General features: G+C 40.6%; 1 protein-coding gene across 1 annotated transcript in view; it reads right to left on the bottom strand.

The window, feature by feature from the left end:
* The window catches only part of dnah3 (dynein axonemal heavy chain 3), a 37,426-nt gene that overhangs the window by 1,266 nt on the left and 23,707 nt on the right, over window positions 1-12,453 (bottom strand). The window contains exons 44-60 of the mRNA XM_023819145.2: window positions 12,190-12,313; window positions 11,506-11,662; window positions 9,859-10,002; window positions 9,075-9,741; window positions 8,818-8,983; window positions 8,472-8,688; window positions 7,132-7,314; window positions 6,731-6,929; window positions 4,460-6,601; window positions 3,205-3,430; window positions 2,852-3,096; window positions 2,583-2,699; window positions 2,328-2,485; window positions 2,002-2,169; window positions 1,734-1,876; window positions 601-805; window positions 242-379 (exon numbers count right to left, since the gene is read on the bottom strand). Coding sequence (XP_023674913.2) covers window positions 242-379; window positions 601-805; window positions 1,734-1,876; window positions 2,002-2,169; window positions 2,328-2,485; window positions 2,583-2,699; window positions 2,852-3,096; window positions 3,205-3,430; window positions 4,460-6,601; window positions 6,731-6,929; window positions 7,132-7,314; window positions 8,472-8,688; window positions 8,818-8,983; window positions 9,075-9,741; window positions 9,859-10,002; window positions 11,506-11,662; window positions 12,190-12,313 — 5,399 coding nt within the window. The remainder of the gene's footprint in view (window positions 1-241; window positions 380-600; window positions 806-1,733; window positions 1,877-2,001; window positions 2,170-2,327; window positions 2,486-2,582; window positions 2,700-2,851; window positions 3,097-3,204; window positions 3,431-4,459; window positions 6,602-6,730; window positions 6,930-7,131; window positions 7,315-8,471; window positions 8,689-8,817; window positions 8,984-9,074; window positions 9,742-9,858; window positions 10,003-11,505; window positions 11,663-12,189; window positions 12,314-12,453) is intronic.

Below are 12,453 nucleotides of genomic sequence, written 5' to 3'. Positions count from 1 at the left end.
CTGACCAGACACAAGCACTGTAACTACTTTGATTGATTATGAAATAACTGAAGAACATTATTATTGACACTGCACAGTATGTGTTTCATGCTCATATTGCCTGGATTAACATGCATTCATGCAGCTGTTGCTGACATTGGTCATTATGGGTTTCAAGCCAACATATATATTTTGGAAAGCTGCTGCCTCAGTATGCAGAAGAGTCACAGCTGAAGACAGACAGGTGATGTGTGGCCTTTACCTCAAACTCGAATCCAACGTAATCAACTGGGACGCTGTATTTACGAGCAAAGTTCTGAGACACCCCTGTGAGAAAGGACTGTGTGAAGTAAAATCCAGATAGCCAGAAGACACTGGGAGGTCCGTAGTCTATCCAGTCCTTCGAAACAGACAAAATGAAACGTCCGCATTAATAAAATGGCAGCTAACTAATAAGACACCTGAACTATCTTAGCCAGTGTTGCATAACAAATGTTAATTAGTATATTTGCCTATGGTCCTTTGCAACATTCCGAATGGATATACTGATTCACTGGTGTTACCTGCCAGTCAGATAGAATTGTAGGGAATGTTACAATATCCTGGCAACTTTTCCCTTACCTGTAGAAACTGTAGTCTGGCCAGGAAGTCAGAGACATAGCTGCCCAGCGGTTTGAGGGAGGGGTATGACTTTGCAGCCCACATGGCCGGCACCATTCCCACTAACATGCTGTTAAAGACATTCTCCAGTTCAGCTGACATCACTACCAGGCCTTTCAGGGCTTTGCAGATGTTTACCAGGCTGCCGTGCACCACGCCAATCAGTCTGTGGGGAGATGGTCACTATCAGTGATCTGTCAGTAATACTGTACTGCACTGTACTGTACTGCCCCTGTGGCACAGATCACGTGTCCATATAATTCAGTTAAAACTGTCATTATCAAGGCAAAAAGTTATTTTTGAAAAGTAAGAACCTTTCAGGGGCCTTTTTTCAGCTCAATATCTATGATCTGTTGTATAATTGTCTTAAGTAGGCAGATAAAGAACAATACTGCAGTCTTTGTCGGTAGTCCAAGTCGTATGCCATCTGTCTACTTTCTGTGTAAGTTGAGATCACAGTAATAACATTTTTATCCCTCATTCTCAAACAATGATACATACTTGATAAGGCCAGCAGGGTATTTTGAGTTGACATGAGAATCCTATGCTTATTGAGGTGCTGTGCTATAATAATCTTCGGTTTTCATGCCCAGTGGCAGAGAATAGGATTGATGAGCTGATCCATTTTAATTGCTAACCAGTGCAGAAACTGCAGTGTTTCTGCTGATTATGGATTATTTTTGAAAGCAGCCAAAAATGTCATGTCACATTTAATGGAAGCTGTTAACTACTTAAATACTGAATTATGGAAAGTCTAAATTCTGACTGGACATTTTTCTTTTTCAGAAGAACATGGTGGAAGACAGAATATAGCCTGAAAGACAAAGATCTGTATAAAAAAATGTAACCATACATGAATATGCCTTAATTTCAAGATACACAGCTTTTATTAACATTTTTTGTGAGTAACATTTTTTTATTAGAAGATATAACAAATCATGAACATATAAACCACACAATACAGTACAGATAGTGACCATGGTCGATTACAGATAGCTGATCTTTTAATAACATAAAAAATTAAATGGTCTCTCGGGAATAGTCATTTACTTTAGATCCCTTGTGATGATGTCATAATGAATGAATGATTGTACCTGTTAAAGCGGATTAGCTCCTGTCTCAAAACCGTGTTCATGGACTCCTCATAGATCACAGGATACTTTTTCATCACCATCTCCATTTTAAAATCTGCTGGCAGTTTAGACAGGATGTCATCTGCCATCTCATTAACTATTTCCTGAGAACATAAAGAGAAATAAAGACAAGCAAGCAACCTCTCGGTGTTGAGTAATATGTTTCCTTAATCCAAGGCATTAAACAGGCTCAAGGTTCCAAGCTTTCAAAGTCCTCCGTGTGCCTCACCTGAGGAGACTTGACCCCCCTGCCTGATTGCCTGGGTAATGTAAGCAGCACTCCACTTAGTAGCTGATTGGCCTCCTGGTTGTCTTTCGTGATGTCAGCATTGCTGTGCAGCCTAAACACCCCAGGGTCAGCGCTGATGGGCAAGTTGCGGATATAATCTACATAGGTCTGCAACAGACGACAACCAATTAACAAGGCAGGACTACCTCTCGTGAAATGCTGATAGTACTTATGAGTAGGACTGAAGGCAAAGACCTGCTTCTCGGACCTTATCCTTAGTCACACTGCCGTGGAAGATTTGCAGCACTTAATGTGTAAGCCCATACCTGGTAGGGACCATGAGGGGGGATGAAGTAAAGGTCTCCTTCTGTCAAGTAGTACCGATCCTGGTCAATTAATTCTTTACAATAGAAGCTAGACAGCAAGGAGAGCAGCAGCCGCCTGTCTTTGTCATCTGTGACCCTTCCTCCATAGTTACACTCACCTGAAAAAGATGACGTGAAAGTTAACGGTTTACTTATTGCATATTGTGTCCAGCAACAAAGCCGTAATTAATTTTGTAACAGTGAACAGTCTCTTACCAGTTAGGTAAGTCAGAGCGTCCAAAGGGATCTCATCATATTCATCCAGGAACATCTGGATTTGCCTCATGCTGATTCGCAGATCAGAGTCATTGAATTCATAGGGAATGTTCCATCCTGAAGTTAACATGGAAAGTAGCCTAATAGCTTTTGGTCACCAACTTTACAGTTTATTGTGTTGTACGAATGTGTATCATCGATTACTGATGCACACTATACTTCATTTATGAGATGAAGTGGATAGAAAGAACAGAATATATGTGTCTTACCAAGTGGCCCAAAGTTCCTCCTCTCCTGCACGAGAGCATGAAAGAAGCACAGACCAAATAACAGCTTCTGCCAGACCTCCTGTTTCTGGGAACCGCCGAAGAAGGCGGGGTCAGAGATGGGGTCATTAAGATATGAACGTAGAAGGTTAGCACGCAGGCCTTTGGGAGGCTCGTTGGTCATCTTCACTCCATTCTGTAGAATGCTGACGGGAAACTTGTCCGAAGGGTAACTGGTCAACCATAACCTGCAAGTACAATGTAACAAAAATGAATCATAAACATCAGTGGTAATTTCAGTGTGTTTAGCATGCATTTACCGCGAAAGCCATACGCGGTCACCCGCCTTTGCTGACCTGAACCTCGGGTTGGTGTTTTCAGGTGTGATCACCTCCTCGCAGATCCTCTCCAGTGTGGGCATCCAGCTAGTGGCAAGGTGGCAGTTCTGCAGCACCACCCATGTGCCCTCCTTAATGGCCGCCTCGACCATCCTGGTGGCAATGGGACCTTGGCCCTGGCCCAAAGAGATGGTCTGAGTCCTGCTCCCGCCCATTTCCAGATCATCCGCAAACTTTAACAAACCTGAAAACACACATCAACAGACATAACTGCTCGCATTAAATAGTGATAATTGTATGTCAGATACAAAAGCAAATAACATACGGTAATAGGTGCTTTATATTCCTGTGCGTTGTTTTATTGTATTTAAAATACATTAGCATTAGAAGAGCCTGTTTTTCCCTGTCTCCTGTTCTTACATGCCATGTATAAAATTATTCTATTTCCAGCTGAATTCACTCCTTAATTAATGCACAGCTAACTGTTTATCACATTAAGTGATAAAATCATTTTTCTTCAAACAAATACTTTAACTGTGTTTTGCATTTAGCATGAAAAGCAAGAAAATATGAGTCAAAGTCAAATTTATATCCAGTATAGCAGTTTTTCATTTCATGCTGCTTTTTGACACTGAAGAATCATCCAAGGTCAATAGCTGAATTATCTAGGATAACTCTGACCACCAATTACTCATTATTCTTGCAAATTATTCAATCAATAATCAATCAAATTTTTAAAAATTCTTTTGCATCAATGGAAAAAGACTATCATATGATTTGATCAGCCAATAAGAAAATTATTGAAAACTAATACTAGTATATCAGAGTTGATTATAACTTCCCCATTTTATAGCACCTGTAAAATATGCAAAGGTGGTTCATTGTGATTGTGAATGGGTCTTTGATTCATGAATTACAGATCCATCCATTTATGCATCTTCTATTTGTTCATCCAGGTCAGGGTTGCAGCATGAATAAAAAATATATAATTAAATTCATCAACATCAGCATTTTAGTCTGTCACTGATGGAAGTAAACCCACTGCATTGTTCACAACAGTCAGTAATTGCTTTGCAGATATGTCATAATTAAGTCCCTAACAGTACAATTAGTACTGTGCCTGTGCCGATTATCAGGTGTTTGCTCAACACCTTGAGAAAAGCTGAAATGCCGTTCATCAGACTTCATGTGGATGTAAATATAAATGACGTGATTACAGCAGTAATTGCAGTAATAGTCTGAGTGTATGAAAAATGATGGGCATGTGCATTACCGGCTGTGGGATCAGACCCAGGAGAAAGCACAAATATCAAGGGAGAGCAGCAGCTGGAATCCCTGTAGCTGCCAGCCAAGTCGAAGGTTGGTGGCTCGACAAAGTTCCCGCCCATATTTTCTATGATAAAGTCCTGCACAGCAGGCACCAGTTTATCAGGTCTAATGCAACGGAGCACCACCATGCGGTCCATCCCAACCAAGGAGGCCCACTGGTCTGGCAGTTTCTCCTCATGTGGTTTGCTGGAATCATAGATCTTCTTCCAGTCGTGTATGTTGTGCCGCACATGCTCAGAAAGTCCGTTAAGATTCCTGAGTTTCGAGGCTCGTACAATCTCCGACCAGGACTTGTCTGATAACCATTCAGGGGCCGGGTTTGGCTGTGGATTGTCCAGTGCAATTCCCCCTGTTAAGAGGAATCGCCACACCTCATTGTCCACTTGACCTTCACCCTGCATGATTCCCACTGTCAGCAGCAAAGAGAAGAGAAGCTTGTCTTTCTCAAAGAGTGACCGGCACACGTTGTTGTAGATGCTGACTGTAAAGTGTTCAATTATATGCACAATCCTAGTGTTAAGGTCCTCACTTTTCACACTCTGAGCAATTGACTGCATATAGAGGTTTATAAACCATGTCAGTGAGTACTGGTACATGGGCTCAATGTTAGCAAGATCTGAAATGCAGAAAAAAAGGATGGAAGAATGCTTTGCAACTGGGCGGTATCCAATCCGGGTACCGTCTATCTCTTTCTCTGTAATGCTGGCAATCTTCTGTTTTTCTGAGATTTCTTCTGAGAGTACCTTAGAGGAGGAGAGAACTTTGACTGCAGTCTCATCCTCTAGGATATTGCCCTGGGAAGAAGACAGCACCTCCAGAATTTTATCCTCAATCTCTTGCAGCTGTTTCTTATTTGCAGCACTCTCAATAATTAGCTGGTTTTTCTTCTCTTCAAGTTGAGGTTTCTCCATAGCGGCCACAATGCCCAAGAGTTGGTCTTCCAACCCTAGAGGGGTGATCATGAAATTCAACAAGCAGACCCTGACTGCAATCTCAGGTAGATAATGTGGGTTCCTGAGACAACTGGTCATATAAAACACAAAGTCTTGGGAGTATTCCACTATATTCTCCCCAAGCTTCATGTACTCCACTCCTTGCTGTTTGAAAGTTTGCTTTAGTAACACCGGTTCCAGCACAGCATCCAACTCCTCTCCAACATTTTCCAGCAGGACAGGAATCCCAAACTGGATAGCATTTTCTAGAGTCCTCACATAGTTTCCATCTGAGAGTTTAATGACAACTAGCTTGTTAGCCTTCTCTATGTTCTTGATCCATTTGTTTGCCTGACCCTGGGGGTCTATCATCAAAGGCCATCTGCGGGACTTGGACAAAATGATTCCATTGTCTGTGGAAAAAGAGTCAACAGGCAGGCCTGCTATCTGCCATGTTCTAATCATTACTGGATTCCCCATTGTACTGCTGAGGGAGAATTCTTGTGAGCATGGGATATGCTTCTGCTCGCAGAGTAAGTGCCACTTCTTTTGGCACTCTGTGCGGTAATCCACTGTGAAAGCCCCCAGATAGGCCACCATGCCCGCAGATAGCAGCACGTCACCAGTAAGGTTAATATACTGCACCCCCAGGATTCTGGCAGCCTCTGTCCACCGGTCTTTCTCCCCACCAAGACCGCCGATTAACTTCTCTGCTCGGATCAGTTTCTGTGAGCACAGTTCAATGTTTCTTTCCAGGTCCTTCCTCTTCTTGGTCATGGTATTAAAGGTGTCATTCAAGGCCTGGAGCCTGTCCTCCACCTCCTTCAGCTCTGCTCTTTTCACTGTCAGATTTTGCATCTGCACCGCAAGCTCCTCCTCTGCTTCTATCAGACGCTCCTTTTTGGGAGCCACTACCTTGGCCACACGCTCGTACACCTCCATGGCCCGCACCCATCTGCACAAACCCTCACAGGCTGATGACACATTTTTGATTATGGAAGGCTGAAAATCTGGGTGGTTGATGAACTTCTCCCTGATCTTCTTCATGTTAGCTGCCGGGATGTTGTCTTTATCAAATGCTTTCAGACTCTCCAGGAACTTCATGTCACCAAGCAATTTTTTTGAGGCACCCCAGTAGTCCTCAATCATTTTACCTAGATTAAAATAAAAATGATTTATGCTTTGAAATTTTCAACATTCTGAAACATTAATTCAACCATTTATACTCTTTCTTTTACACTATTTCATGGGAAAAATATTATCTCTGATGTGAAAAATCTTACCTGAACCACTAGGGTCTGGCTTCCTTTCAGGTTTTATTCCCTTCATAACACAGATGGACTCCATGACCAGCTTGACTGGTCCAGGTGGGTTCTGCATGGACTTCACCACTGTGATGTCAGCAGGCTTCAGGGTGTCCAGGGCTGCTAACGCAGCCTCCAAGGCAGGCATAGCTTCTGCCAAATCCCCTTCACACTCATCCTGCACACAGTAATTTAGACCTTAGTGTTTTTCACTGTTGACAGGACAGCTTGCATCCTTCACTTTTTGATATTACACATCAGGTCCAAAAGCATTTGCTGTATAATCATCATATTAATTTAGACAACAGAAATCAACAACTAAGGTAGAATAAGTAGCTGTAAGGCTTTGTCGTTACAATTCCGTAAGCAGGAAATGGCACCTTAATGGCCTTGGCTGCAGCTGCTGCCTCATTAGCCACAGTCTCATCAGCCGACACCAGCTCCTTCTTAACATCCACCTCACCAGTCTCCTTCTCAATCTTAACCATCATCTTTTCCGTCTCAGCTGATGTCTTAATCAGCTCTGGCTGCAAGGCAGTTAATTCCTGCTGCATCACCGACACCTGGACCCAGAGGAATCAGTTAAGGATCATGTGGTATGATTCAAGATCCACAATGTTTTACTTCATGCAGTTTCCACGTAGGATAATAGTCTCGCACCTAGGCTTGGGTGGTGTTACGGTCCATTTTGGATATGCTACAGTATTTTGTAATCATGGTTCCTCATGATAAAATTTGCCATTTGCTGAAATATAGTGTGGGGATCCCCTTGCTTGGTGAATGTTACTGTGCACCCCCACCCCTGGTAGATTTTATCGTAGGGAACCCCCCACTCGGCAAATTTAATCACCAAGATTTCAAAATACAGTAAAACCGTGGATTGTGAGTAACTTTGTTTGTGAGTGTTTTGCAAGATGAGCAAAAATTTGTAATAAATTTTAACTTGATAAAAGAGTGAGGTCTTGCAATACGAGTATTACGTAAGCTTTGTCTGCCTGGCGTCACGTAATCACAAATGAGCCGATGGTTCTTCTCTCTCTCGCTGCGGCAATTGTGAGTAATTGTCTCCCATGCTCAATCTCAGTCGGCGTGCCTCACTCGTATAGTCAAAATATAGTAGAAAAGCACCACGCTGATATGGGTGTAACAATGCAAGTGATGAATCCGTTTAACAACAATGCAATGTCCACATTTGAATTCTTTTCAAAGGTAAAGTGCAGGTTAATTTGTTTTATATATTTTTACTTTATATTTTGTATTAATCATTTATATATGAATATTTTGGGTTGTGGAACGAATCATCTGAGTTTCCATTATTTTTAATGGGAAAATTCGCTTTGATATATGAGTGATTTGGATTATAAGCACGTTTCCAGAACAAATTGTGCTTGCAATCCGAGGTTTTACTGTACCAGAATAGCGTTACTTTTGAAAATAACATCAAAAAAACTATGTAGTGCAGTATAATGTCCGGAAAGTATGAAAAATGAGATACTGCTCAATCCTACTCTGACCCTGTGTTTCTATATATTTCAGAGAACAATGCACCATACTGAAATACACAGTCAGTGTGTCATTGGGTAAAATGTGTCAATAGACTAGGGCTGAGTTTAGGGTGTTTCCCTGCCTTGGGCCCTAGGCTTCCACTAGATAGGCTCCAAGCTTCCTGCATCCCTGTATTGAGTAAGAAGTTGCAAGTTAGATGGATGGAAAATGTCACCTGAGAGGCTGCAAAATCCAGCTTTTGTAAACCTAGTTGGTAACGGTTTCTCGCAGTATCCACTTCTTTTCTCTTTGAGTGAAGCAAGACTTTGAAGGTGAGGATAAGTTCAAGGTAGGAAGTTGGTGTTACATAGTTATGCCTCCTTAGCCTAGAAAAGTACTTTTCTGACAATTCCCTCACACTCTCATGGAATATTTTGCACATGTCCACCACTCTGCAGAGAGAGACAGGCATCTGTGCTTCAAATTCATGCAACCAACACTACAAATAAATGCAACAAACATGTACACTTTTATGAATGAGTAATGAAACAATTCATTTAGAGTGCAACTTCAGCACTAACTCTCTTCTGACGTCATCGTCTAACTCCACATCTGCCAGGAACTTGTTTGCTACCATCTCAAGTGCATCAGTGGGCCAGGCTTGGAACCAGTCAATGGTGCAACAGTTGATCAGCGAGGGAAACATGCGCAGGCGGTTCCTGAAGGCATCCCCAATTGGGCTCATTGCTGGAGAGGAACACACAAATGCAGTTAAGAACAACAATTTCTCAAATTCAATGTAATCGTATCATAGAAACGGATACGGTTGGTGTGATACCTAGTACAATATGTAGGTTGGCTTTGACTCGATCAACAAAATGGTTGTACATGGAAAGAGGTGTGGGATCGATCTTCTTGCCCTCCAGCCGTGCGATACCTTGCACCTTGTCTATGATGTCTGCACGCTCGTCGGCCGGGAAGATATCAGGTATGTCAGCCGTGTTGAGCAGCATATTGATATCTTCCACAAAGGCCTCATCTTTGATCTGGCTGTCACTGAACAGGAAGACTGTTCTCTTTCCCTGAATGCCAGCTTGTAGCATTACCTTTTTCAGATCATCCCTCCACTCAGTCATCCCATAGTTTTTAGTCAGCTCAATCTGGAAGAGTTCATAATTACTGATGAAGGTACTAAGCTTGGTCGCACTCTGTCTGCCTGAACCGCCTATGCCCACGAGCAGCAAGTGACCGTTGTCTTGCTGGAGCACACGACAGATCCGGGAGATGTGCTCAACGGCAAACTTGAACATGACGAATGACATGGGTGCCTGGCTGACATGGTTGAACTCATCCAGGTATAGCTCCATCACAGCCAAGAGCTGCTGAAGGTCTGTGATCTCATCATAGGCCTTGACATCGGAGTCAGGCGTGGCATAATTCCCAAAGAAAAGACTGTGAATGGCTTCATCTGTCATTTTCCCAGCCAGGGCAAGATGACTGAGGAGCTGTTGAGGAACATTGAAATGCTTTGTTCCCATGACTATACTTCTATTAGATTTAATAAGTTTCTCAGAACTTTTCTCAGACATTTTTTTGCTTAGAAATAAAAGAAAGTCCATTACCATGTCCATGCTCTCCTTGAAAATGCCAGAAGTTCTCTCCTTGACAATATTGAAAAAAAATTCTCTGTCTGTGTTGTCTACAAGACGGTCGTAGAACACACGATAAACCTCATGTATCCATAATCGAATCAGCTTGTTTCTGTCCTGTCAATAAATATAAAATATAAGTGCCAATTAGTCATTTAATTCACACAAACTTTTTTTTTTGTACAAAAAAAAATAAATTGGTAACACTGTTTGAATAGTCCGCCTACAGAGGGTATACAAAGTGTTTGTTTCAAGAACATTTCAAGTTGAGATTCAATAATTCATATAACTATGAGTAATTAAATTCAATTAAATTATTCTAAGAATATGTAGGTACATTCATGAATCATTACATATACACTGTATACTCTATAGTCTATTAAACATCTACAGACACAGCAAAACAGCTAAATTGTTGAATCTCAGCTAAGGTGTTGGAATGTCATAGTATTTATGTTAAATAAAACTGTTAAAAAGAAGATCCTCTGTAGGCTATCCAAAAAAAGTGTTACCAAAAATGTATGTTGTTTTTGTTATTGTACAAATTACTAAATAACAGGGCTAAACCCAAAAATAATAGAAAGAATTTCTATTATTACATTAAGGCCATTATTTCCTATAGGGAGAGACTAGAGTCGTACAGCTGAAGTCAAAGCTCAGATGAGAATGTAATTTTTAGACTGACTCCTGTCTGTGCATACCCTACCCACATGTCATCAGCTGATTAACGGAGTAAAAAAACACGGCTGGAAATGGCAGTGACTTTGAGATGTCGTGGTTTGCCACCTGCCATTGTCTGTGACTGAATACAGAAGTGAAATTATTCAAAATCTCTGAAAACTGGACATAAAAAACAGACGAATAATTACTCTTGACAAGTGTCAAGAAATCACTCCTGGATATTTTGAATTACATCAGGCAGGTAACAATTTTGCCTGTTGCTATTATTTAAAATGATAACCTTATGTAAAATGACACAGGACTGTGTAAACCTCAGTCAGATTATCTAATGTCCATAGCCAAACTTTTTAAACTGCAAAAATCAGAATGAAGTTTGAATAGAATACTTTAAAAATATAAGGCAATACTTTACATTAACTGCACCTTCATAATGCCTTTATAATGCATTAATTGAACGTTAAGTGCACCTTCATATTGCACTCGTAGAACATTCATAAGTAGCATGTAAGTATACTTTAACATCCTAACATACCTTAACATCTGTAATATACATTAAAAACAATCATTATAATTATATAATGTTTGTTATTAATATATTAAAGGATTAAAGGTATACTTACATTCTGTTTATGAATGCATAATGAATGCATTATGAAGGTGCATTTAATATAAATGTTACTGAATTAAATATCAAAAACACATGGGCTAAATATTGTAGGAAGGGCAGTATTTGTATCCAGAAGGTTGAAGCTCTTACAATGAACTGCTACAGTATAACATCTGGCTGTAAAATACAATTGAAATTTTCCTTAGATAAAAGTGCAAGCATAGCATAAGCATAAAATACGTTTGTGTGCAAACACAGCTGAGGGCAATGGTGCGAAAATGCTGCAGGCAGCACTTCTGCAGGCTGTAGAGAGCGATGAAGAGAAGCCTTGCCTGCAGATGGGAGTGGGGGCACAAAAGCACGCCCCGTATCACCCTGGCAAAGTCCCTCAAGTTAAAGATGTAGTGGGACTTCGAGGGGGTGGGCAGGAAGTGGCCTGTGGCATCCTTGTACACGGCCTTGGTAGCCTGCACCAGTATCATCCCCAGCCTAAAAAACACAGCGGCCTCAGCTCACATGAATTAATTATGAGACAGAGCTCTGTGAACGGTGTGCAGTGTCAGGTGCACGTGTGGCTGACACAGGTGTGAGCGCTGCACAATTACAAGAAATGGGGCCGCAAAAGAACGTTAAATGTATTACCTGCTTCTTAAAGATACATTTATGGTTTATAATACATTTATATTATAAAGAAAAAGCTGCAGAAATACATAATGTCATGCAAAATTGTTTTCTGAATATTTTCTAAATTATTTAATATTTAAATAGAACCTTTTTTTTAATAAATACAGAAACATTGCAGAATTTGTTTCTTGAATTTGGCAAATCAGTGATTCAAAAGTTGGAGGGTAAAGAAATATGCGGCAAGTAAAATATATGCATAACATACTTTAAGATACTGTAAATGTGCATAATTCATATGATAATCAAAGTGGTATCACACAAACTGCATATAAAACATGCTTGTTATTTAACACATTTTTATAAAATTAGATCACAAGAAGATTAACTCTCACCTTTGAAAAGAGGGATCAAAGCCCTTCTCAAAATGCCAGTCGGTGATGGATGTAAAAATCTTAGTCAGGGTCTCATCATCGAAGGAGTCAATAGCAATGATGTTTAGGTGCCGCGTGAATCGCCCTTCATTTAAAAATAGATGAGTAACCATATTCTTGGATGGTCAATTAAAATTTCACTAATATATTCATTAATATATTTATTAATAGTCTGCTACTTAACTGTGCTTCTATTTATTATTCACATATTGAGTAATTTTAGGA

Source organism: Paramormyrops kingsleyae, chromosome 5, assembly GCF_048594095.1.
Source record: "Paramormyrops kingsleyae isolate MSU_618 chromosome 5, PKINGS_0.4, whole genome shotgun sequence".
NCBI lineage: Eukaryota > Metazoa > Chordata > Actinopteri > Osteoglossiformes > Mormyridae > Paramormyrops > Paramormyrops kingsleyae.
The sequence above is the reverse complement of the archived record's forward strand: the minus strand, read 5'-3'. Positions and strand labels throughout refer to the sequence as shown.